General features: G+C 40.1%; 1 protein-coding gene across 2 annotated transcripts in view; it reads right to left on the bottom strand.

Moving 5' to 3' along the window:
- The window catches only part of COPA (COPI coat complex subunit alpha), a 43930-nt gene that overhangs the window by 5127 nt on the left and 16175 nt on the right, over positions 1–22628 (bottom strand). Inside the window, exons 8-24 of one of the 2 annotated variants that reach the window (XM_061401509.1) lie at positions 21523–21622; positions 20541–20676; positions 19165–19247; positions 13729–13879; positions 12723–12789; positions 11681–11756; positions 9695–9777; positions 8484–8623; positions 7691–7776; positions 7438–7603; positions 4288–4450; positions 4040–4186; positions 3112–3301; positions 2894–2989; positions 1649–1737; positions 1136–1259; positions 162–251 (exon numbers count right to left, since the gene is read on the bottom strand). In XM_061401509.1, the coding sequence (XP_061257493.1) occupies positions 162–251; positions 1136–1259; positions 1649–1737; positions 2894–2989; positions 3112–3301; positions 4040–4186; positions 4288–4450; positions 7438–7603; positions 7691–7776; positions 8484–8623; positions 9695–9777; positions 11681–11756; positions 12723–12789; positions 13729–13879; positions 19165–19247; positions 20541–20676; positions 21523–21622 (1987 nt within the window). The remainder of the gene's footprint in view (positions 1–161; positions 252–1135; positions 1260–1648; positions 1738–2893; positions 2990–3111; positions 3302–4039; positions 4187–4287; positions 4451–7437; positions 7604–7690; positions 7777–8483; positions 8624–9694; positions 9778–11680; positions 11757–12722; positions 12790–13728; positions 13880–19164; positions 19248–20540; positions 20677–21522; positions 21623–22628) is intronic. The other variant, XM_061401519.1, reaches the window with a different exon arrangement.

The raw sequence follows: 22628 nt of genomic DNA, 5'->3' as shown, positions 1-22628 counted from the left end.
AGGAAAATCCAGGCACAAAATAGATTTGCAACATGACAATTTTAGCCAAAGGCAAGAAAAATGTTGGGATCCCATGGTCCAGGACCCTGCAGAACTGCCCACAGCCCAGTCCCACTCCAAGGAGCCCATCTGCCCAGAACAGCCCGAGATGAGCATCTTACCTTCATCCAGCTGCAGCTCAGCATCCTCTCCCCAGCCCTCAGTACCAACAGTGTCAATGTCAATGTCAGCAGCCAGCGCGCCTCCCTTCCCTACAGTGGGAAGGGACAGAAAGGAGCTGGTTATAGTCGGTTAACTCTGAGATTCGGCCTCCTCTGCAGGCAAGATGTATCCCTAAGAAGCAGGTGCCAATGCTTTATCTACTTACTGTTTTTGTTTATTATTTGTTTTTGTGGTATCTATGTCATGCTAACTTGCAGGTTAGCATAGGTTTCACAGAATGAAGGAATAGAAGAGAGATGAAAACAACTGACCTTCCTGCTAGCAAAAACTGCCTCTTAAACAATCTTTTCCTAACCAGCCTTCGGTACCAATTCTTGGCATTTCTTGCTGAGATCTTTGCTAAGTTAGCACCACTACTGTGTAAACAGGGTGTGAGGACAAAGGTTAGAGGGGAGGATATGGACGAAAGAGCAGTGCTGGGTACAAAATGCCCAAGGTCTATTTAAGTAGGCTCTTAGTTGCCAAGAAACTCGGAAGAAACAAATTAGTAGACTTTTCCAAGAAAACAGTGTAAAGATGAGTGGCAGTGAGTATAGTCACATGACAGAATTGAGGCAGCTGAGGTTTGTATCTTAAGATTGTATGTCATGAATGATAAAACACAGAATGGAGAGTATGACTACATATATGGTAAAACCTAAGAAAATACACCGAAAGTTAACAGTGGTTGTTAGAAGCATGAACTAAGAGACCTCTTTCCCTCCTATTTTCTGAATTTTCATGATCTCAGCATGATTTTATTCAGTTTTTAAAAGGCTATACAATAACTCTGATTGGCATTTCAGTGCTCCATGAGGCGTCACACAGAAAAAAGAATAGATGGAAAGGACATTATGGCTAAGGGTACTCTCTAGAACAGTTTCTCACAAAACAAGCACACAACAAAAATGTTATGGAAGAAGTGGACATTTACCCTTGCTGGCAATGGAGCCCTCAAAGAACCCTTTGGACACAGTCAATAAGGGCCAGTTGGTATCCAACGGCATGATAGGTGCAGGTGGCTGAAGCAACTTGGCATTAGGGTCAATGTCTGGGATCTGGAAGGCAAAAGAAGGTTAAAAGCAAACAGCTCTCAGGAACATTGTAGGGGAGGTTGTGGAGCTTCTTTTGATCTCAGTGGGAGTGACATTTATAAGTTTGAAAGTGAAAGTGAAGTTGCTCAGTCGTGTCCGACTCTTTGTGACCCCATGGACTGTAGCCCACCAGGCTCCTCCGCCCATGGGATTCTCCAGGCAAGAATACTGGAGTGGGTTTGCCATTTCCTTCTCCAGGGGATCTTCCTGACCCAAGGATTGAACCCAGGTCTCCCGCATTGCAGGCAGTCGCTTTAACCTCTGAGCCACCAGGGAAGCCCCTTGTAAGTTTAAATAGTCCCAAGATATCAGAGTTAATCCTGTAATCAGAGACACTTTACATAAAGACTCACTGTCTCCTTCTCTGGGTCAAATGTCTCCTTCAGGCTCTCAGCTTCTTCGTCTAAGCCGTGGGTAGCAGCTGTGAGATAGGCCAGTGACTCTGTGAAGAAAACAGATTTTGTGGTAAAGCTACATTTCCAAGTGTACCCCCATCAGCATCCTGATGTCAGCCTCCTGGTATTCAAGTCCTGGCATAATCCGCTTCCCTTAAGTGTGGGCTGGACTTATGGACTCACTTCTAATGAACAGCACGTGGGAGAAATGATGGGATGTCATTTGTGAAATCAGCATACAAAGATACGGCTTAATCTGAGGTGCCCCCACCTGCTCTAAGGGAAACCAGCTGCCATACTGTGAACCGCCCTATGGAAAAGCCTACATAGCAGAAAACTGACGTCTTCCAGCAGATAGCCAGCGAGGACCCAAGGCTTGCCCACAGCCACACGGTGAACATGGGAGTGGATCCTCCTCCACTTGAGCCTTGAGAAGTCTGCAGTCTTGGCCAACACCTTGATTGCAGCCTAATGAAAGCTAGTGAGCCAGAGGCTCTCAGCTAAGTCACACTGCAAACTGAGATAATCAATGTTTATTGTTTTAAACTACTGTTTTGGGTAACTAGCTATACAGTGATAAATAACTAAAACAGTTGCTTATCCTTAAGATCTATCAGTGTTAACAAGAACCTTGAACTCATTCCTTTCTCTTCTCTTTCACACCCCACATCAGTCCCCTTCAACAAATTATGTTGGTTCAACCTTTAAAATATATGCCAAATCTGACCACTGCTCAGCTGTTCACAGGCAGCACCTTGGTCCAAACCACATCTTTCACCTTTCTTATTCCCTAATGTACCTCAAGTGCTAGTGTGATGCTTGGTATATACCGTGGGTTCTCAAAAAATATCCCTTAAATATAAAATAAATATATGAGTAAAACCCCCAGACTTGAAGTAAATAATAAAACTCTAATGGCATTCAACCAACTACATTTACTATAGTATCTGCTCCAGGACCTTTTAAAACCCACTTTCCCCGTGATATTAGCTATTTTCCTACCAGTGTCTAGAGAAACTATATTTTCTGGCTGTCCCTCCATTTGGCTTTGAAGAAAGTCTTCTGAGCATGGTAGGAGCATGCGGTCTCTTCTGAAAAATGTGCAATGAAGGAAATCCCCTCACCACTATACATGAATAACTTGCCATAAAGAAAGTACTTCCTGAGGCCACCCCCCACCCCATGTGAGTTCTGGATACTTACTCTGCCCACAGTTCTTCAGGATCCGCACCCGCTCGGACACATCTCCCAGGTAAAGGGCATTCTGATAATGGCCACTCATGTCCTTTCGTATCTCAGCTGCACCAAGACAGTAAGAGGCACTCAGTTAGGTCTTCTCTCTCAAGTTCTCTCTTGCCTCTATTTGCCGTCTTCCTCCCCACAAAGACCCCTCTTCCCATCCTTAGTTTCTGGGGTCTTACCAATCTTCATCATCTTGCGAAGTTTCTCTAGGTTGCCAGTGATAAGGTACAAGAAGGAAAGTTTGTCAAAGTTTTTGGTGCGCTGATAACACATTTCCACAATCTGGTGGTTCCCCTGTAGTAAGGCCACCTCTCCCAGCTTTTCCCAGCAGTTCTTGTCATCTAGTGCTTTGGCTGCTTCCAGAGCAATCTAAAGAATCCCCAGGATTAGAGTTAACAAGTTGGAGGTTATTATGACTGAAAACCAGAGTCTGCAGACAAAATGTCCATCTCTAAATAAATCTTCCAAGCAACTCTTTATACTTCATTCCACCTAGCTTTGCTTTCAGTAATTCTACTGAAAATTCAATCAACAAATGGGATCCCTTAGGATCCATGGATCGAAGTATCAGATCACATTATCTTCCTCCTCAGAAATTTACAACAAAATCATCTTCTAGCAGTTGCTGATTTCATACAGTCAATTGTTGCTTAGCTATCATATTTCCTATCTGCCAGGTCTGACGAACAATGTGGCTCCTCAGAAGAAGTAATGGAAGAAGGAAGTTCAGAACTATTTCCACCCACTTAAAAATAATGTTTACAGACTCTACACCTCAACATTTAGTAAGTGTTCCTTCATCCAAGCAGCCAATCGGCAAATCAATGTCAAGGAAATAATGACGTTTTTCTAATTCTATCCTATCATGCTTCTGTTGTAAAAGTTATTGAATTCAGACTAACTCAGAATGACAACAACAGTAGAAATGCTGTGGCAGAAGCAAAAATGGGCAAATAAGCAACAGGAAGATGGCTCCACAACTTAAAAAATCCTAAAATTCATTACATTGGCTGAAGAAGCAAGCCCAGAATAATGTCTTCCCAAGGCCACCGTAACCCCCTCGCCTCCTCTGCAACAATATGGGGCTTATAACCCTACTTCTCTCACCTCAATGTTTCCACACTCCAGTGCCAGACTAAAGCGAGTTTTTTCATCCTTGACGAAATGCAGTGCCACTTCAGGATATCCCTTCTTCTGAAGATAAGCAATGATAGACTGGCCTACAAGTTTCGCATTTCTCACCATGTGTAGCACCTAGACATTTGGGGTGGGGTAGGCAGGAAATAGAGATCATTTATAGGAAAAAAGGAGCACTGCCCCTCTCAATACTCCTAATATGCTTCCTCATTTCATACCTCGTCATATTTTCTGTTGATCAGGGCCAGTTTGAACTTGAACTCAGTGGGATCAATGGTGAGCACCCGAGGACGACACTCCCTGTCCAGGCAATATACATTGTTGCCCTTCACCCGCGTGACGTAGATAGGTAAATCCAGAGTTCGGATGATCCCGTAGTCCCTGAGAATAAGAGTTGAAGAGCACAATTTTCAGCAAATGCATGGGTAAATCCAGCCTATAAGGAAGTAAGACAAGTCTAGGACCTAATCTTTTATCTTCTCATTACCCCTTTCTCAAGTGCCATTTGAACAATGGTATAGATGTGAAGTGAGTCAAAAAACAGCAGAACTAAATGCCAGACTTATTTGATTCTCTTGTGTGAAGTGGGAAAAGGTGGGGCAGATGGTATGATTTCTCTTTATAAGCTAATACTCTACAGTCTAAGAGACACAGCTATCAGAACCAGACCTGAAAGTTAAAAATCTTAAGTTCTGATATATAATCACTAGCCCGCTGCTGCTACTGCTTAGTCACTTCAGTTGTGCCCAACTCTCTGATGCTAGGGACTGTAGCCTGTCAGGCTCCTCTGTCCATGGGATTCTCTAGGGAAGAGTACTGGATTGGGTTGGCATGCCCTCCTTCAGGGGATCTTCCAGACCCAGGGACTGAACCCGGGTCTCCTGCACTGCAGGCAGATTCTTTTACTGCTGAGCCACCAGGGAAGCACCACTAGACTACTATCAACAGCTAAATCCTTCCTTATAAGCTATAAGCGAAAGTAGAAGACAGGTACGTGTGACGACTTCTGACATACAAAGAAATGATGCAAAGCATGTAATGTTTTAAACTAAACAAAAATTAAAAGTTTACAAATGAAAACTTATGACTATAGCTAACACAATACTTGAAGGATAATTTATAGTGTTAAGTACACACATATTAGAAGAATACTCAAAAATTAATGAGCTCTATATGTTTAATATTAGGAGAAAGACTAAAAATTAATAAGTATCCATCTCAAAGACTTTATTGTTCTTTTAAAAGTTAAAACAAAGAATATACTTGGAAGGAAAAGAATAAAGCCAATAGTAGAAATTAAGAAATAGAAAACAAAAATACAATAGAGAAGTTCAAATTATTTGAAAATAGCCTAATAAACTAAAAATAAAGTGGAAAAGATTTGTGGACCTACTATGGCAACCCACTCCAACATTCTTGCCTGGAGAATTCCATGGACAGAGGAGCCTGGGGGCTATAGTCCCCAGAGTCACAAACAGTCAGACACAATTGAGAGACTAACACTTTCACTTTCTTTTACCAGATGTAAAGACTTACAAAACTATAACACTCAAGACAGTGCAGAATTCGATCGCAGATAGACAAAAGACCACAAGAAAACAGATCTTTGCATTTCTGTAAACGTGATTCATATATCACAAAGATGGCTCTGCAGAACTATGGGGAAAAGTTGGTATTTTTCAATACACGCTGCTGCTGCTGCTGCTGCTAAGTCGATTCAGTCATGTCCGACCCTTTGCGACCCCATAGACAGCAGCCCACCAGGCTCCCCCGTCCCTGGGATTCTCCAGGCAAGGACACTGGAGTGGGTTGCCATTTCCTTCTCCAATGCATGAAAGGGAAAAGTGAAAGTGAAGTCACTCAGTCAGGTCCGACTCTTTGTGACCCCAAGGACGGCAGCCTACCAGGCTCCTCCGTCCATGGGATTTTCCAGGCAAGAGTACTGGAGTGGGGTGCCATTGCCTTCTCCCTGAGTGTCCTTATGAAAAAGTAAAGCTGAGCCCACTACACCTTATACCATATACAAAAATCAACTTCAGGTAGATTATAGACCTAGATGCAAAAGGCAAAACTATAAAGTTGTCATAGGAAAGGTAAAAGAATGTTCTTATGATCTTGGAGTCAATAAAGATTTCTTAACTAGGACACAAAACTTGATATCCATAAATGATAAAGTGCATAAACTCAACTACATTAAGAACTTCTGTTCATTAAAGGATTCAAAAGAATAAAAAAATATGCAGCAGAATGGGAGGTGATATTAGTACTTGCAATACACTGCCGTCACAAAGGACTGATGTTCAGATAAATAAAGAACTCCTATAATAAAAGAACAAGGATAACTTATTTAAATGAAAGATAAAAGCCTTGAACAAAATTCATAAGAAAGGAAATACTGATGGATGGCTAAATAAAAAAAGTTGTCTAATCTCCTTGGGAATCAGATAATAGCAACGTAAAATTACAAAATACATCACATATCTGCCAGTCAAAAATGAGTCTGACAAAGGCAAGTGCCCGCCAGGGTGACAAGCAAGGAAACTTTTATACAATGCTGGGGGGGCATGCAAATTGCTAAAACCACTCTTTCACATTAGTGAACAAATGTGAAGATAAGCGTGTTCTACGACCCAGCAATTCTGCTCGCGGGAAACGCCCTAGAGCAATATATGTGCATATGAACCAGAGTACATATAAGAATGTTTAAAAGAACATTGTTCCTAATAGCCAAAACCTAGAAATCGCCCAACTATTGGTCTAGTATAGAACTGATAAACTGTGCTATATTCATATAAGAGAGTATTATACAACAATGAAAACAAATAAATTAGAGCTATAACATGGATGAGTCTTACAAACAATATATTGAGCAAAACAAGCAAAATATAAAATATATTCAGCATGACTTAATTAATATGAAGTTCAAAAGCAGGCAAAATTAAATCATTATTTTATTGATAAAATAATGGTGGTAAAATTGCAAAGAAAAGCAAGGAAGAAATTATCATAAAAGTCAGAATAACGTTTTCTTTGTGTGGTGAAGAGAGAGAGTTGTGATCAATAGGGACCACATGGCAAAGGGAAATGTTCTATTTCTTAACTCGGGTGGCAGTTACACAGATGTTCATTATATAACTGTTTGCTATTTCATATATTTATAACCTATATAATTTTCTATATTTGTGTCATATTTCACACAATTTTAAAACAGCTGAAAAAAGAATGTTCTGATGCCTCCAGCACATATATGCCAAACAACGCTTTTCCATAAAGACAGTTCAAGGAGGACTTCAGTATGTCTCTTGAGACAGGATAGTGATTTTCAGAAGCCACTTTCTCCCATTCTGTATTTCAGATAATTAACTTACCCAGTGGTGACAGCATATTTGATGTGGTTGCTTGTGGTATAGATAAATACCCCACTCTCATCCCAGGCCCCACTCTTGACACGAATGTTCTCATGAATGTTACATAGAGCCTCCAGTTTGCGGTTACAGATCACAATGGCTGTAAGAGGCATAGGACATGAGTGCTCTGCTGGACAGGGTGAGTGAAGTAGGCTGGCAGGGACGGGGAGGGAGGGGCTGGTCTCAAATCAGGGTGGATATAATCAAGACTTACCATGTTTGGCCAGTAGTGCTACATGGGACATGTCTGCTGACCAGATAACATATTTCACCTTGGAAATCTTCACAGATGCCAGAGTCCTGGGATAGAGAGAAGGGCAAACATGAGTGGGTCTGATCCCCTTGTTCCAGGTTATGACTTACCGCCTCTTTATCTTCAAATTAATGTAAACCCTAATTTCTCTTTTTTTTTTTTTAGCATTTAATTAATTTTTTAACACCAAAAACATTTTGTACTATGGTATACCTGATTCACAATGTTGTGGCAGTTTCAAGTGAATGGCAAAGGGACTCAGCCATATATACATATGTATCCATTCTCCCCCTAATTTCTTAACACCAAATAAGCATTTTTGTATTACAGTTCGGTGACAAATATTTTGGCTCACACTGTACACTTCCACCTTCCTCAACTCCCTGACCCTCATTCCCATGTGTTATTAGGAACTTGTGTATGTCTATTTTCACCACTGCACCATAAGCTCTGTTAAGTACAGGAACTATGCCATTCATTCCTGTGGTCCTATTCTAAGTCCCAAGAGCAATCTTTGTTCAGATAAATGCTCTGAAAACAAATTAACAAGCCCCTTGTAACGCTTGTTGTGTGTGTGTGTACAGGATGGAGGGTGATCACAGAGGGAAAAAACTGATGAGAAAGAGCCTTGGAATTATAGCACAAAAATTGGCCAAGCCACAAGTCAAACTCACTTGGGGAAAAAAGCTCCCACTAAAGATTTCCACCCTCCCCCACTATAAACCTGTCTGCTTAGGGATATCTGACATGTTACCGCTTCTGCTGTACATCAAAGAGCGTGATGGATTCTGCATCTCGAAGCAGGAGGTTGCCTGTGCCAGCATAAAAAATCTCATCGCAGTTAGGCACCTGTACCTTTTTGGTGATCTCATTCTTTAGATTCTTGATCAGAAGCTGAAATGAGTATAAAAGGTGGGGTTAAGAGGAATACATGTAAGATGACGACAGGTGACAATGTCCCTTAGCAATTATTCCTCAGCTTTGATAAACCATTTGTTTTCTTTTTCTGGCTGTCCAGGTCAATCACCACTATATGTAGACCACTCTAGCTAAGATCCTCTTGATAGGGTCTTAATAGCCCTTCTTTTTTCTTCAATTGAAATATCCTAAGTCTAACTAAAATCTGAATTCCTTAATCAACCAGAGAGAGAACAGAGCACTTCTGGGGCTTAAATTTTTGTTAAATATTTTCTTGAGAGAGCTTTGCTTAACTCTTTTAGAATCCATTATATTTTAAATACCAATGGATGTAGTAGGATAAGGCAGAGGATCTACTCCTTATCCAGCTCACCTATTTGGGGCGGGGGGGTGGGGCAGGGGGACAGGCCCAAGCTGCACGGCTTGCGGGATCTTAGTTCTCTGACCAGGGACTGAACTCTGGCCCCGGCAGTAAAAGCACTAAGTCCTAACCACTGGGACTTACCAGCTCACCTATTTCAAATTTGATGTTTCTTTGGCCCCTGTGTTATCAAGAGTGAGTTTAGCTTGGTTCTTAAGCCCAGAGCCACAGTGATCCTCCACCCAATCAAATCAATTTTAAGGCCTTTTTTTCCCCAAGGGGTGTGGGGTAGAACTAAGGAGAAAGAGGGTTTCCCTGGTGGCTCAGACGGTAAAGAATCTGCCTGCAGTACAGAAGACCTGGGTTCAATCCCTGGGTCGGGAAGATCCCCTGGAGAAGGGAAAGGTTACCTACTCCTACTTCTTCTTGCTTGGAGAATCCCATGGACAGAGATGCCTGGCAGGCTGCAGTGCGTGGGGTCGCAAAGGGGACTAACGCTTTGTTGTGTCCGTGGGGACACAACCAAGGGACTAACACTTTCACTTTTTTTAGGAGAAAGAAGCCAATACACAGGAAAACAGCTGCCCAAGGGAGAATAAGAGAAAAATCATGCTCTTCATTTTGCAATACAGAGGTCAATGCCACCACACTCCCCAAATTAATTTCCCTTTTTAGTCTTAACTCACCGAATGCATCCGATCTAGGACAGCAAACCGATTTCGAGCAACCCAAACAGCTGTCAGGCCTGAGGATCGTTTCCCTTCAGGAGCTAAGAAGAACAAAACCAAAGGGCAGGAGCATGTGGTAAGCTACTGGCAGGTGACACAGTCAGGTGCCATGAAGCTGCCAGTCTTGCTGGCTGCCATGCTGGCTTTGCCAGTTCAGCTGCTTCCTAACTAATTCAGCCATAACCTGAGGCTATTGTCAGGGACTTTTCCCCACCAGTCCCCTCCAAACTCCAACCTCTACCCCTGCCAAGCCTCTTTTCTCTAGGCCAAGTGATTTGAGCCAACACCATATACTGGCAGAGAAGGACCACCCATCTTGGGAGACAGCACACTCCATCAAGTTAACGAGCAGGGCCTCTCTGGCCAAGCTGTGGCACAAAGCAAGCAGCCTGTGAGTATCTTGGACCTCCTGTCTCAACAAGCTAGAGGAGAGACACAGCTCTCTCTCCAGGACCCAGCTGCTCTGCTGCTTTTAACATGCAAATACAGACCTCCTAGTAGAGCAGGGTGGGGCACAGAGTTCCTAACTAAATCCAGGCAGTTCTATGCTGGGCAGAATTTTGCACCAAGTTGTTGCTCCATTAATGTCAATCAATCATTCTTAATACCAGGAAGAAAGTTACAAAATGCTTCTCAGTTTCCAAGTATTTCACTGACTAATTAGAATTCTAAATAGGCACTCCACCCTCTGGGAAACTTCAAAGGGGATACACAGAAGGATGCACTAAATACTCTTATCTATCAGTATCAGCAGGACACTGGACAATACACACTGGCCAGCCTTGCCAGGCCACCCCTTGACAACCAGAGGTCTCAGGCAATTTTAACAAAATTAGTTATTATCACAACCAACAGTCCCATTTTCCAGGGGCTGGAGAACCACATTATTCCAGCTTTTGCTCTTTCTCTTCCTCTATGTTCCCTATCATTGGACTCTATCTTTATTCCTTTAATAATTATCATCTCCCTCATAAAATGGAAAGGAGAAAATAAAAGTGGTTATAAGAGAAAGCAAAAATATTTTAGACTCTATTAACTGTAAACAGATGGGGAAAGGAAGCAAGGGGATGGATAAGCAGGGACTAGATAAAAAAAATTGGTCAGAAATGGCTCAACTGATTAATTTATAAGGGAGACTTTTCATTTATGGATACCAAAGACATATAGGTTTTCTCTTCTCACCATGACCGCACTTATAGAACAGTGATCATATTAGCAGCAATAATGACACAGGAGCACCCACAATAGGGCAGAACTAGCAAAGTATCTCTCAGACTCTGTTGATGGGGTCTAAAATATCATGGAAGTATGCTGTTAAGAGTAGGGACCTGAGGTACAAGCCTCTGACCTACAAATCAGCTGGAGGAAGTACACTAAAGGAGACTCCAATCTATTCTGAGAATGTTTTGTCAGCAAGTGCTAATGGTAAGGACATTAACAAGGGATGGTGGTGATGGAAGAGGTAGGCAGGGTCTCAGCTGGATCCTGGGATCCCTGGTGGGGTGTGGGGCTGTTAACAGCCTCATCGTTTTGACATGCAAAAGGAAGCAAATCGGATCTGGATATGGATGGGAGAGCATAAATCCCTAGTCCCAGGATGAGACATTGCAAGATTGGAACCACATTTTTAAATAAATGAAACTACCAGGGTGAAAGTCATATCAGCTGACAATAAACTAGGATAACATGCTGTGCTGAAAGAGAAAATGGAGAGTGTCTAATAACCAAATTATAAAATATATATATCTAGCTGGAGTAATAAAATGGAGGAGGAACATGAATATTTCACACCATGGTCGCCTCTGATGCAATTGGCAGCAGCACCTGCCAACGACATGAGTGATGTGGCCATGGCCTGGGGATGGAATGAAAAACTTGAAGAGAAGAGATGATTCGGGTGAGGAGAGCTAGGAGCAGAGCTGGGAACACAAAGAGAATGCCTACCATCAGGATTCTGGGAGTCAGCATCCTTGGGGATGGTATACAAGTCATAGGTACTATTTTCTAAATTGCTGGCTCTCTGTAGAGGAATGGGAGAAATTAAATTGTTAGTAGGAGTCCCCAAGATACCAGTTTACTCTGACATAGAAAACAGTATCATTACACAGATAGCAATCTGAAACTATACTCTCCACACCCTTCACTCAGAGGACATTTGGATGCTTCTACAGCTAAAAATTATAGGGCTCTTTGCCAGAGAACTCAGCATTCACATAAGTTTTGTTGCTGTTGTTGGAGTCGCTAAGTCATGTCCAATTCTTCGCAACTTTTCCTTTTATCTTTCAAAGACATAATTTCTGAATGAAAGCAAGGACTGCTCTCTATTCCACAAATTAACAGATTAAGAAACCAATATTCCAATGCCCCACCTGAGTAAACTCATCAACTTAAAGTCTGTTTGAAGGATGTAAAGTTTAAAAATAAAATAAAATTAGAAAAAAAAAAGAAAATTGCCAGGAGGAAAATATGGGACAGTTAAGATATTGAAAAAGGACTGGGATCAGAAACTAGAAGTCCTATTGGGAAAAATGAGTTTTCATTCTTCTGATTTGGCAACCAGGGCAATAAAATTAGGATGTTGTTTCCTTTTTTAAAAAATTGTATGGCAAGAAATGAGGCCCCAAGATAACAATAACGAAAGGAATGCCTCTCAAAATCAGCTCTACTATTTTCACCTAAATAGAGAGATCAAGATAAGCATCTCCTTTGCATAGGATACAGTCCCAAACATACTTTCAAATTACTTTTAGTGATTTGGGTGATTTGACTTGATGCTCCATTAAGTTTAGAAGTTGTCAGCCTTATGACAGATATAAGTACACAAACCCTGAACATGAGAACAGAAGTCTACCTGGTTTGAGCCTTTGTTTACTATTTCAGCTCTCTCAAAATGACCATTAAATAGTTTCTAAGAAGCCATCAGAGATCCTCTACGGGTATGAAACAGACCTATGGGAAATGAGGAAATGCCAGGAGGTTTACTTACTGTACACAGTAGGACTGCGTTTTCTGCTGGATTGTACGACATACTGAACACTGGAAACTTGGAACCACTAGAGATATGTATACCAAGAAAAGAGAAATTTAGGAAAGAGATATAATGAAAACAGGAAAAAAGGAATTACTCCTGTACTTCCTTCTTATTTAATCTTTACACATATACTTATCACTTTTATAATCAAGAATAAAAAATTAATGAATAATGCATCTATTTCTTCCTTCCTTTAAGACTTAGGGACTCCCCTATTTCAGCTTTGAGTGAAGTGTTTTTAAAAAGCTCACCTAGTACAAGTCTACTTATTCAACACAAGGTATGGTGAGCACTCACTGTAGTGAGTGAGACTGGTTCTTCCTGGGTACAAATTCCTACACATAATTGCAGTGGACACCGCAGAGTAACATGATGTGATTTGCTTCGGGCTAGTTTCTCCTGTCCCTTGGAATATTAACATAAACCCATCTTTTTATTGTAGTAATGCTGGAGGGTGACTGTCAAACCCTTATGCCAAAGCTTGCTACCATGAATGTTTCAGCATGCTAATACAGCTGGCTTTCCAAGAGGATAGCTCCTTTTCCCAGGCACCCCAGAGGTTATTGTATCTTCAGAGTTAAGAGTTTCCAGAGACATATATTCTGGTTTAGAGTTGTGTGCATTTTGCTGAAAAGCAAAGAAAGAGTTATAGAAAAGAAATGCCAAATAAAGGCAAACAGGTCTGTCACCAAGTTGGGCTACTCTCAACCAGGAAACTTTCTCCAGTTTTCAAGACACCTGCCAAACTGGCTGTACGATTTCCTTTCCTCAGGATCTCTAACATTCTTAACAGGGGCACTCCCATTCGTCTCATGACCTTGCCCAACATGCTCCTGGGGATTCTATCTGTGACAGGAGATGAGATCCAAAATGTTGTTAAAAGAACAAGAGTCCAGTTTGCAGGTACTGTATCATGGTAACAGATGAGACAATTTGGAGGGAAGAAATTAGTCTAATTTACCTCCGCAACTGCATCACAGCTACATCTTTGGAGCTGTTGAAATCCAACTGACGTAAGAATCGGTCCTTGACATAATGGAGCATATTGCCATGAACAGCATAGGCTGGCCGTTCTCGTTCCAGTTTAAATACAATCATGCCACCATCATGGCCTGGGCCACAGGGAAAGGGAGGAAGAATTAGTTGCAGATAAGAAAAAAAACTGGAAACAGCAGATACATGAAGATAATGACTGTGTATGTATGCTACAAACAAAGTTAAGACATTTAAATGCAATCTTTATTTGTCTGAATGCCCACAATTCTTGGAATCTTTATTCAAGTGAACACCTGTAAATCCTTCCCCAATACTCACTCTATCATACTAGCACATTAGACAAGTCCTCCTTCGTGTTCTAACAGCCCGTACAAACCTCCATCATAGCACTTATCTTGCACTGTAATTGTTTAGGTATATCACCCCCACTATACACTGAGCTCCCTGAAAGCATAAATTACAATAATTTCCATCATTCCCCAGTCACTATCATATAATAAACATAAAAGGTATGTGCTGAATAAATGAATATTAGTTTAAAAAGACTTCCTGATTCTGTTTTTTAAAAATGTTTCACTTTTCTCTACCAGCATTATCCATCCTTCAGAAAAACTTTCAATCTTTGTCCTCCAAGTGTGCACTCCACACATAAACCAGATCATGTCACTCCCCTACCCAATACCTTCCAATGGCTTTCCATTCATTCAGGATAGAATCTTAAATTCGAATGGCCTACAAGGCAAAGTCCATTCTGCTTTGGTCTTACCTTCTATTACTTCACCTATTATTGGCCACTGTGATGTTCCTCAACATGTTAAACGTCTCTCACATCATGGTCTTTGTATTTGCTGTTCCTATTGTCAATGCATATGTGATTCCTCTTCACTTTTTCAAAGCGGCAGTCCTACACTCTTCCCTCTCTATCCCACCTACTTTTGCTTAACTCTCCTTTAAAGCAGTTTTCACCATACAATGTTTCACATATTCATTGTTTTATGGGTCTATTTCCCTTCACTACAAACAAAAATTTCAGGGCCTCAGGCACAGCGCTCCCCAGGGACTGCCCCAGGCCCATTTCCAGCCCCAGCCATCCCACCAAGATGCCACCGGCCCACACTCCCCAGGGCCTACGCCTGCCCATGTGCACTCCAGCTCCAGCCAGCCTGCCAAAGCACCAGGTGCAGTCTACACAGGAGATGCTCTCACACAAGGCCACTCTGTGAAGACCAGGAGAGGTAGCTGTTTTGCTTAAATCCACAGAAACAAATGCCAAAAGTCATTCAAAATGAAGAGACAAGATGTTCCATACAAAACAACCCCAGAAAAAACCCTAATGAAAGAGGTAAGTAATTCACCTGATAAAGAGTTCAAAGAAGCAATCATAATAATGCCCACCAAACTTGAGAGAAGAATGGAAGAACTCAGTGATAACTTCAACAAAGAAAATATAAGAAAACCAATCACAAGTGAAGAATACAATAACTGAAAAATTATGCTAGAGAGAATCAACAAATTAGATGAAATAGAAGAACAGATATGTGATCTGTAAGACAGAAGAGTGGAAATCAATCAGAACAGCAAAAAAAATTTTTTTAAGTGAGGAGACTTAAGGGACTTCTGGGACAACATCAAACATACTAACTTTTGCATTATAGGATTCCCAAAGGAGAGAAAGGAACAGAAAATTTATTTGAATAATAATGACTGAAAATTTTCCTAACCTGCAGAAATATATATCAAGGGCCAGGAAGCAGAGATTCCCAAATAAGATGAACCCAAAGAGATCTTCACCATGACGTATTTTAATTAAAATGGCAAGAGTTAAAAAGAGAATCTCAAAGGCTGCAAGAGAAAAACAATCACATACAAGAAAAATCCTGTAAGACTATCAGCTGATTTTACAGGCCAAAAAGAAATGGCACGATACATTTAAAGGAAAAGACATACTACTTATCCAGCAAAGCTATCATTCAGAATTGGAGAGTTTCTCAGACGAGCGAAACCTTAACAGAATTCATCACAACTAAAGCAGCCTTATAAGAAATGTCAAGGCCTCCTTTAAGCAGAAAAGGCCACAACTAGAAACAAGAAAATACATGAAAGGAAAAATCTCACTAGTAAAAGCAAACACATAGTAAAAGCAGTGGATCAACCACTTAAAAAGCTAATATGAAGGTTAAAGACAGGGAGAACAGCTGACCCTTAAACAATACAGGTTTTAACTGCACTGGCTCACTTATATGCAGTTCTCTTTCACCAAGTATGTATGATAATACTACATAATCCATGGTTGGTTGAATCTTCAAATATGGAACAACACATCCAGAGATTCGACTTTAAACTTATACACAGGTTTTAGATTGCACAGACGGTCAGTGCCCCCAGTTTCCACACTGTTAAATGGTCAGGTGTAGTACAATCAACTATAATAAATAGTTAAGGGAGGTCCTTCCCTGTGTGGTCCAGTGGTTAAGAATCTGCCTTCTACTGCAGGGGATGTGGGTTCAATCCCTGGTCAGAGAGCTAAGATGCCACATGCAGGGTGTGAGATCTAAGCCCCCAGGCCACAACTACTGAACCTGAATATCACAAGTAGAGAGAAGCCTGCACACTGCAACGAAAGATCCTGTGTGCTGCAACTGAGTCCCAACACAGCAATAAATAAATAAAAATTAAAAAAAAAAAGGGATACACAAAATAAAAATATGACATCAAAAACAAATGAGGTGTGTGTTAAAAATGGAGCTCTTCTAGAATCTCTTTGAACTTAAGTGACTATCAGCTTAAAATAGACATATATATACAGTTCAATATATATGAACCTTATGGTAACAACAAACAATGGACAGACAAAAAATAAAGAGAAAATCCACACGTACTAACACTAAAGGAATCCATCAAACTGCAAGGGAAGAAACCAAGAGAACAAGACAGAAACAGAGAAGAACTACAAAAACAACCAGAAAAAAATTAACATAATGTCAATAAGCACATGCCATGCTGTGCTCTGCTAAGCCACTTCAGTCGTGTCTAACTCTTTGCAATACTATGGCCTATAGCTCTCCAGTCTCCTCCTCTGTTCATGACATTCTCCAGGCAACTGGAGTGGACTGCTATGCCCTCCTCCAATAAGCAAATGGTTATCAATAATTATTTTAAATGTAAATGGACTAAATGTGTCAACCAAAAGACTTAGGGTGGCTGAATGGATTAAAAAAAAAAATGAGATCTATCTATATGCTGCCTACAAGAGACTCACTTTAGATTTAAAGACACACAGACTGAAAGTGAAGGAATGGAAAAAGATATTTCATGCAAATGTAAGAGAAAAGAAAATTGGGACATTTCTTATATTAGACAAAACAGATTTCAAAACAAAGATCATATCAAAAGACAAAGGGCATTACATAATGATAAACGGGTCAATCCAACAAGAGGATATAATATTCGCAAACATTTAACCACACAACACAGGAAAACCTAAATATATAAAGCAAACATTAATAGAAATAAAGGGAGAAACTGACATAAAGGGAGAAACTGACAACACAATAATAGTAAAGGACATTATATTCTACCAACATCAATGAACAGGTCACATACAGACAGAAAATCAATAGGGAAACACTGATCTTAAATGACACATTCCCAGACAGAATTAATAGAGAACATTCCATCCAAAAGCAACAGAATACATTCTTTTCCATCTGGGAGTTGGTGATGGACAGGGAAGCCTGGCATGCTGCAGTCCACGGGGTTGCAAAGAGTCGGACATGACTAAGTGACTGAACTGAACATTTTTTTCAAGTGCACACTGAACATTCTCCAGATCACAAGCTAGGCCACAAAACAAGGCTCAATACATTTAAGACTGAAATAATTTCAAGTGACTTATTCAACCATAAAAGTATGAATCTAGAAATCAACTAGAAGAAGAAATCTAGATAAAACACAAACACATAGAGACTAAACTATAAGCTACAAACAACAGGTAGGTCAACAAAAATAACAAAGAAGAAATAAATACCTGGAAAAAGATGAAACTGGAAACAAAATCTATAGGACACAGCAAAAGCGGCTCTAAGAGGAAGTTCACAGTGAAAGAGGTTTATTTCCAAGAAACGAGAAAAATCTCAAGCAATCTAAATATATTAAAGAACCCCGAAAATGAAGAATGAGCAAAGGTCAGTGAGTATGAAGAAGAAACGATAAAGATTAGAGCAGAAATAAATAGAAACCAAAAAAAAAGGAAGGAAAAAAATTAAGAATTGGCTCTCTGAAAGATAAAATCTACAAACTCTTAGCCAGACTCATCACAAAAAAAGAAAGCCCAAATAAAATTAGAAAGAGGAAAAATTACAACTGATACCACAGAAATACAAAGGATTATAAGAGAATACCACAATGATATGCCAACAAATTAGACAACCTAGAAAAAAAAGGATAAACTCCTAGAAACATACAATCTTCAAAGACTGAGTCATGTAGAAACAGAAAACCTGAATAGACCAAATACTACTAACAAAATTGAATCAGTAATCCACAAACTCCCCAAAAACAAAAGTCCAGGTCCAGATGATTTCACTGGTAAATTCTACCAACATTGATAGTTAATACCTATCCTTCTCAAATTATTCCAAAGACTGAAGTGGAAAGAACACTTCCTAACTCATTTAATGAGTAAAACATTGCTTTGATACTAAAAAGCTGACAAAGACCATAAGAAGCCAAAAACAGGCCAATATCCTTGATGAGCATAGATGCAAAAATCCTTAACAAAATATTAACAAACCAAATACAATATATTAAATTATTATAACTCAAAAAGTTCCATAAAGTAAGGGACATTGTTTTATACACTGCTAGAATACCAGCACCCAGACTAGGGCTGATACTCAGTATGCATCTGCTAAATTGATGAGTAACACTCAGCTTCTAGCTCCTCAGTCTGAGAACCTCAAGTGTCCAGTATTAGTCTCTAAGTCTCCTAATCAAAAAGGAACTAAGGAACTAATCAAGAAGAATGGGCTGTAGGAGAATTCCCTGGCAGTCCAGTAGTTAGGACCCAGTGCTTTCACTGCCAAGGGCCCAGGTTCAATCCCTGGTCAGGAAACTAAGATCCCACAAGCCACATGGTGTGCCCACCCCCTCACCCCCCCCCCCACAAAAAAAAAAAGAGAGAGAGAATGGGCTTCATTATTAAATGAATTTTGGAGGAAAAAGAACACTGTGCCAAGAAGATATAGGGGGGAAAAGGAGAAAAGCTTCAACTACATGGCTCTTAGACTTTTACTTTGCCTTGTCATCCTACGATATACTTACTGGAGACAAAGTTAATGGAGAATCACTCTCAAGTCTTAAAAACTGAACCAAAGGGAAAAAGAGAAGAAATGGCCCTTACCTGCTGCAAAGAGGTTAAGGTTAGGGTGGGCAGCTAAGACCCAGAAACGATCATGGTCCCTGCGGAATGTCTGAACTCCAGTGCTAGGAAAGCAAAAGGTATACAAAGAAAAATATTAATTTCCAAGAAAACTTCAGCCTATCACATACAAGAGTATTGAGCTGTAGGCCAACACACTGATAAAAAGTAAACCAAGTACAGTGAAGGGACACATTTTAAATAAAGACAGCCACAAATTCTACCAAAGAACAGAAAGAGGACTTTAAACCGACTCTATTGCTTTGGTATTAAGACTTCCCCACTCATCATAATTTTCTACCATACTGTTTTCATTTAATATTCCTTATTTCTGTAGCTACAGAAGAAACTGCTTAAATATAAAGCAGAAAAAGAACACAAGCAGAAATTTCTATTTGATGGAAAATTTGTAAATGATGGCTAATCTCTGGGTCCCTTTGAAAGGTTGTTGTTGAATCACACAAAGACACCAGGATTTTTGGCCCCCGGAGGAGAAGAATTCAATCTGGGGCCAGAAACGAGGCTTGATTGCTCAGAGCTTTTGTGTAATAAAGTTTTAATAAAGTATAAAGGAGATAGAGAAAGCTTTTGACATAGGCATCAGAAGGGGGCAGAAAGAGTACCCCCCTGTTAGTCTTCAGCTGGATGTTATAACACTGGCAGTCTGTTAATAAAAGAAAGGAATGTCTTAAAACTCAGAATCGCACCAGGCCCCTCACCCATAAGATGCATTTTGGGATAATCTTGGCACCAAATGGTTCATCCTAGGCCATAAAATGATTAACTTGAATCTTGTAGAAGGACAGGTTACCATACAGATAGTTTCATTTACATAGATTAAGGCAACAATATCTGAGTATAACATACTGGTTTGTCAAGTAGGTTCTGAGCTATTAGGCAGGACCAACTTGAAGACAGAGTTTGGGGTAAATGTATAGTATATTAGCATAACTTAAGACAAACACTTCCATAAAAAATGCATTGGTTATCTCAAGGTTTGGGAATAGTTAACTTCAGGTGAAACCAGGTGTCATTATGGCAACACAGTATTTTAAGAGAAATCTCCTTTTAAATTTGCATAGAGAAGGAAAAAAATATCGCTAGTTTGTTTCCTCCTGCAGCTTAAGAGAGATAAAAATGTCTGATACTTGCAGGCTATTTGCTCTGTTTGGAGACCCCTGGCCTTCCTGCCTGTTACCCTCTCACCTTCAAGTTTTCATAAAATATAATTTGATTTTTCTATATGCAGAGGATGATAAGAAACAAAAATTATTAATCTGATTTTTTAAAAGAACAGAGTAAAAGAGAGAAAGGGGCTTTCTCCTGGGTTTGGTCACACACCACTGTAACCCCCTTACCGCTTAGACATGTCCCAGACTCGGATACTCTTGTCCTCAGAATTGCTGAGGATCAACTCTTGACGAGGGTGGAAGACAGCACAAGATACATTGTTGTAATGGCCTCGGCAGGTATCAACTTCCCATGCTTTTGATTCTGAAAGACAAAAAAGAATTAGGTCACCACAATTCCCTACTACTGTAAGTTTGGGATTTTGAATTATGACATCCTTTAACCAAATGCTGCTGTTGCTAAGTCACTTCAGTCGTGTCCGACTCTGTGCGACCCCATAGACGGCAGCCCACCAGGCTCCCCCATCCCTGGGATTCTCCAGGCAAGAACACTGGAGTGGGTTGCCATTTCCTTCTCCAAGGCATGAAAGTGAAAAGTGAAAGTGAAGTCGCTCAGTCGTGTCCGACTCTTAGTGACCCCATGGACTGCAGCCTACCAGGCTCCTCCATCCGTGGGATTTTCCAGGCAAGAGTACTGGAGTGGGGTGCCAACCAAATGCTAGATACTACAAAATCTTAAGTAGTATCCCACTTCTTTCTAATAGGTAAATTTCCTTCATTTATGACTCTGAATCTAAGTATTTCTTTATTTCATAAAGAAGATGAACTATAGCACCTCTTCTCTGTCATTCTTCATCTCCTTACCCTGCCTTGTCACTAGCTGCCATTATAAAAGCTTCATACGGCAGGAATTTTATCTGGTTTAGTCATCACTGTATCTTCAGAGCCTTGAACAATGGTTAATACAAAGTAGGTACTCAATAAACAGCTGTTGGATAAATGGAATTCTTTATTAAAATTACGTTCATACTCCTCCAAATCAGGATACCATCAAATGAAAAAAAGGGAATAGAGCAACTGTCATGTTCCCAGGATAAGCCTAACAACCTAAGGTAGAAAAATGGGTCACTAAATCCAGAACACCTGACTTTCTCAGCTTGCTGGTCAGCAGCCAATATTTTAGGTATGATAACACTGTTACCTCACTCACCATTCATACGCCAGATCTTCACTTGACGGTCATCTGCCCCAGATACAATGAGTGGCATAGTAGGGTGAAATGCAGCCCAGTTAACTCCACGATCATGACCCTGTACCAAAAAAAAAGTGGTTTGCAAAACCAAAAAAAGTGATTCTTCATATCCATTACTCAAAGCAATGGACCAGTGGACCATGCTCATGGTCATAAAAAATGTCTCTGATTTTCACTCCATGTGAAAAAGACTCAAGGGACCGCTGCTGTAAGATTTGACCATGAGTCACTAACTACATCAGTCTATCCAATAGTATTCCCAAACTCTCATGGGAATTCCCAAATCCCTTCTCCTCTAAATTCAGCTTCATTTGCATTTGGGATATACTGTCTTGCTTTGTTTCTGGCCAATTATATTGTATTTCTCCAACCAGCTATTAGCATCTCAAAAATAAAGACCAATTTAATAACTTAATGAAGAAATTCTCAAAGTGTGGTCAAGAAACTCTATCCCCAAGAACTTTTTAGGAAACCCCAGCAATGTTAAAAATTACTTTCATAATACTACTAAAATGCTATATACCCTTTTCACTCTTATTCTCCCATGAGTATAGAGTTTTACAGAGGTTACATGACATGTGATGATGTCATTGCTTTGATGGCTAATAGACTATATCCTTATATATCTCATATTTTTAAAAGTTCTTGGTTTCAATTTCAAATATGGTAAAAACTGACAGATATAATGCACATAAAAACTCTCTGGGGTCCTCAATAAGTTTTAAGAGTATAAAAAGGTTCTCAGACCAAAAAGTTTAAGAACTGCTGATTTTAAGATATCTTTTATAAGATATCTTATAAACCTATTTATAAGTTTATACTCTGTATCTGAATCACAGATAAAGTAGTGTCAAATTAGCAGTATTTTTGAGGTACCATACTGTGGTGAAAAACACCTGGGTTCTGGAGTCAGACAGACACAAATTCAAAATTCAAAAATTCAAAATTCAGTTCTTCAATTTACTAGACACGTGTGTGTGTGTGTGTGTGTGTGAGTCACTCAGTTGTGTCCGACTCTTTGCAACCCCATGGACTGTAGCCTGCCAGGTTCCTCTGTCCATGAA

This window comes from Bos javanicus, chromosome 3 (genome assembly GCF_032452875.1).
Source record: "Bos javanicus breed banteng chromosome 3, ARS-OSU_banteng_1.0, whole genome shotgun sequence".
Taxonomy (NCBI): Eukaryota; Metazoa; Chordata; class Mammalia; order Artiodactyla; family Bovidae; genus Bos; species Bos javanicus.
The sequence above is the reverse complement of the archived record's forward strand: the minus strand, read 5'-3'. Positions and strand labels throughout refer to the sequence as shown.